Here is a 4,338-nt window from a genome sequence, read left to right as displayed (position 1 = left end):
ATATATATATATATATATATATATATATATATATATATATATATATATATATATATATTATATGTTATACTTTTACATAAATAACAAATAGTGATGCAATAATTCCCATAAGCAACAAATCTACACCGTGTGTAAGTGCCCGAGTTGTATCGACATTGATCTAATTGTCCCTTTTCTTCTTAAGTTCTATTCACTGTACATCGTTTTTAACTCGCTCACCCGTATCTGATGTGGCTTCATATGATTGGCTAATCATCAAGTCTAGAAACGAACTTAAAACGAAAACAGCTTTGCAGAGTGAACCCTAAGACGAAAATTGGGTATTTAGGGTTTCTTTTTGTCTTCTTCGTTTCTTACATTCCTCAGTAGTTCCTCGAACATGGAATCCGAAGGTAATAACCCAATATTTCCACCACCCTCCGATTGAATTGATTTTGTTTTTGGATTATTAAACCTATAACGGAATGCCCTGTTTTAGGGCAAAAGGGTACGGTGAACCCGTCCGCAATGTTAGCTTCTCTTCTTAGTAGGAGAGCCAAGCTTCACGAGGAGCTTCGCAACATTGAGAAGCAGGTAATTTTTTTAACGTTGCCATCTGGGTTCCTTTTGGTTGTTTCGAAATGAGTAAAAATGTCTCTTTCTTTATACGGCTACAATTTATTAAATTTTTTGTACCTATAAAATTGTGATTTTTGTTAAATTGTTTAATTTTTCACTCATAAAAAGTGTGTTTTTTGTTGGGTTGGTCGATTGATTCCGTGTGCAATAATTGGGTTACGTGTAATTTAATCTAAAATGGGCACGGCATGTGCTCCATTATATCGTTTTCATGTATAATCTCGTGACTGGTACTTGACAATTTATACTCTTTAACCCTCGTGGTCTTAAATTATATTGAATGGAGGTTTCTTGTTGAATTGGGTATGTAGTGATGGACTTCTGGTTGAATGTCCATGATGCCCAAACCCCACTCCCTTGCTTAAGTTCATCAAATTGACATAACTAAGTGAACTTAAGCTTCTGAAAAGAACATTTCGTGTGCTCTGTAGGAAGTAGTTGTTGACATTTTCCAAACACACAGGTCTATGATATGGAGACAAGTTATTTACAGGACCCTGGACAGTGTGGAAATGTATTAAAAGGATTTGAAGGTTTCTTATCGTCATCGAAGAACACTGCACTGTATGAGTTTCTTCTCACTTTCTCTAGTTCTTTCTTTTTTCTAGACTGTAATGATTTTCTTCCCTATCTCAAGTTCTCATAATCAAACAGCCTTTTCCTTCGATGCTTGTAGTGTCTGGGGTTCATTTTATTTCTGCTGAAAAGAATCCATATTTTCTGCCAGAATCTGTGAGGATGTGCTTTTCAAGTGTGGTGATCTGTTATATACTTGATCACGTGCCATATTTATTGGGCCTATATATAAGTGTTCTGTAATCTTGATTCATTGATGGTTGGGAAAAGCTATCTCATAGTTTTGGTAACTTGTATTGATTCCTGATATTCCACATGAATTGATACATTTCTGGGACATGTCTAGATTCATTAGTAATCGAAATTGACCAATTTCTTTTACTCTGAAATAGAATTGTTCAAAATCTTGAGAAGCAGGGATACTTCATGAAGTGTCTCTTTTTATTCATTATTATTTTCTTATGATTAATTTACATGTGTTTTTATGTATGGAAGTCTCTGAGATGACTTAATTTTTGTTCATGCATGTTTTCATTTGTTTTAATTGAGATATAAATTTTGTCCTAGTTTGGCACCATGTTGATGTTTGCATGACATCAGTGAATCAAATTTCTTCATTGCAGCTTGAAAAGGTCTAGAAAGTTTCAGCCTGAAGATAGACTCTTTTCGTTATCTTCAGTGACATCACCAGCGGTATGCTTCTGATATTAAGTGATAAGCTTATAAGAAAGAACATGCACTAGCAAATGCTTTATGCGTTATCTAAGTAGGGATAGGAGAAATATATCTTTATGCATTTCATCTGTTGTTAAGGTTTTGCATCCTTGTTAAAAAAAATGGTCATAACATTGTACTTTTGTTTGATAATTAATGATTATCATGCCAACTTCTAGGAAGAGAAGAGTGATTAGGACAGGTTGGAAGAGTTTTCTTCTTGATTTTGGGCTAAAGTACATCCATGATTTTGTGCTAAAATGATTTAATCCACAGCCAAAAGAATTGGCAAAGCAGAGCTCAGTTAGGAAGTTTGGGAAACTGATCCGATGATACCATTTTGATCAATTTTGATCAGAAAACATTTCAGAGGCTTACTTTTTATCGAAATGTAAAACAACTATTGAATTAGAGATTCATATTAGGCTTTCATATACATGACTACGTTTTCATTTTATACAGTTAGCACGTGGAACCGAATGTTATATATGTGCTTTGATCAGGTCCTGTCCTATCATTTGATTTCCGAGGCATCTTACGTGTCAACAAATTGGAATATTACATAATTTAAAATATTCAAACTCGACTATCAAAATCTAAACATTGATTAAGAAATAATAGCATCTTTTGTGACGAATAGGATGCATCAAAGTTTGAAGTTTGTGAACATAAATTTCTAAGCTATCCAACTCTGGATCCTTTTACTGGGCCTGATCCTTCCATCTATTGACACCCAATCCATAAAATGGACCACCCTTTTATGTTTTCTTTTTCCCAATTCTGATTTTCCATGTCCATTTGTTCAGTGTCAGCATCTTTTCACAACAAGGTTATTTCTGACATGACATGCATTTTATGTGCTTTACTATAGGCAGAAGAGCTTGCAGCTGGGCGAGATGGTGAGTTTATATAGGCCAGGGTTTCAATTTCTTTCTTGGCTTCAAATTCGTTTATTTATTGTGTTTCTTTTTATCTCAGATGGTAGATCAGATTATGGTCCTGGTCGTTCAAAAGGTGGAGGAATTTATGCTAATGGACAGTAAGCTTTCAACTATTGTATCTTAATTAATTATTGTATCTTAATTTATGCAAATATGTAAAGAATTCATGCTGTATGAACTAAAATGTCTGCATGTGTATAGGGGAAAACCAAAGAAGGGTAGAGGTGGGTCGAGAGATGCAAAAAGAGCAAGGGCTTCTAGTGAACAAGATTTTGATTATGAAGATGATCCTGACCTGACCTTGTGATTGAAAGTTCTGCTTCCGTACCGAATAGATTGGCACTTGTTGCTTTCCAGTTCCTCTAATTGAATGTATATATTCAGCAAGTCCTAATACTTGTGAATTTTGCACATTTGGGTGAACAAATGCCACATACTCAGCCTTAGTGGAAGGCATGGGTGACCTGCTGTGTTGCAAGTCAGCCAGGATACAGAAAATTTTTCTTTGCACAAGTTTTAACTGGCTAGTGAAGATTTGTTGGTGTTGTAGTAATGCTGTACAGAACAAGAAAATAAAGTTAACTAATTTGAATTCTGGTGCCTGTAAATTGATTTTTTCTACTGTCTTTTAAGGTTTTGGCACGCTATGATGGCATAGTAGTAGAGTGACCATTTGAACATTGTACCTTTGCAGTTTAATGTTGCAGTTGCAACAGTGGCATTGATTGCAGCTGGAGATATATGAATTTGCGCTTAAAAACTTTCAACTCATCGAGATATATGTGTTCATTTTTATTTTTAGGATACATTACCTTCGTTTTTCTATTTCATATTAAGAGTATTTGTTGAGAAATAGATCCAAATTTTTTGCTACTTTTCATTCTCTTATCATAGCTTCGAAGTTCAATTGAAGGACTTTCATTTTATAAGTAACTTACTGAGACAATTAAGTTGGTCTTTAACTTGAATTGACCGGAAGTAATTTCACGTTAGTTGAAACACATTTTTATCAGGATTTAAATAATTTTTCCCCTGTGAATTTTTCTTATTATTCTTAATAAAAATATTTCCATTTTGATTCTGAATATAAACGTTGATTTGCTTTGGTCCTTACTGTTTTTTGATATCCATTAGGTACAGGTGTTTCTTTAATGACATGTCATGGTTTAATTATGATTGATATATTTTTATTTTTAATAAATTTATACGTTTTCGGTTCTTGATTTAATTTTCTTGCATTTTTCTTAAAAATTCTTTTATTTAAGAGGAAAAATGGCGAGACACCAATTGTTAGACCTTTTTAATAGTCTTAATATTGTTATTATTGTTATAAAAATAATTACAATATTATTATTATAATTTTAATTTGTTACTGTCATATTCATGATCATCTTTTGAAAAAAATCATTTAATATTTTAAGTTTAAGATTAGTTCAGATGGTCATTCCACTGATTTAGAATTGAATTAATTAACAATTTAAATATATTG

The 4,338-nt window shown here is 32.9% G+C and overlaps 1 protein-coding gene across 2 annotated transcripts; it reads left to right on the top strand.

Annotated features, from left to right (window-relative positions):
* The first annotated feature begins 218 nt into the window (after window positions 1-218).
* Window positions 219-3,620, top strand: LOC106778328 (chromatin modification-related protein MEAF6). Of its 2 annotated transcripts, none has more exons than XM_022776152.1 (7): window positions 219-392; window positions 487-573; window positions 1,082-1,182; window positions 1,818-1,887; window positions 2,780-2,807; window positions 2,887-2,947; window positions 3,051-3,620. In XM_022776152.1, exons 2-7 carry the CDS (start codon window positions 508-510, stop codon window positions 3,154-3,156), a joined length of 432 nt encoding a protein of 143 aa, XP_022631873.1. In that variant the 5' UTR covers window positions 219-392; window positions 487-507; the 3' UTR covers window positions 3,157-3,620. The 2 variants fall into 2 exon arrangements, with proteins under 2 accessions (XP_022631873.1, XP_014521759.1); XM_014666273.2 differs by having other exon boundaries at window positions 220-392; window positions 479-573.
* Window positions 3,621-4,338: the final 718 nt, after the last annotated feature.

This window comes from Vigna radiata, unplaced genomic scaffold (assembly GCF_000741045.1).
Source record: "Vigna radiata var. radiata cultivar VC1973A unplaced genomic scaffold, Vradiata_ver6 scaffold_403, whole genome shotgun sequence".
Classification (NCBI taxonomy): Eukaryota; Viridiplantae; Streptophyta; class Magnoliopsida; order Fabales; family Fabaceae; genus Vigna; species Vigna radiata.
This window is presented reverse-complemented; position numbering and strand designations above follow the sequence as displayed.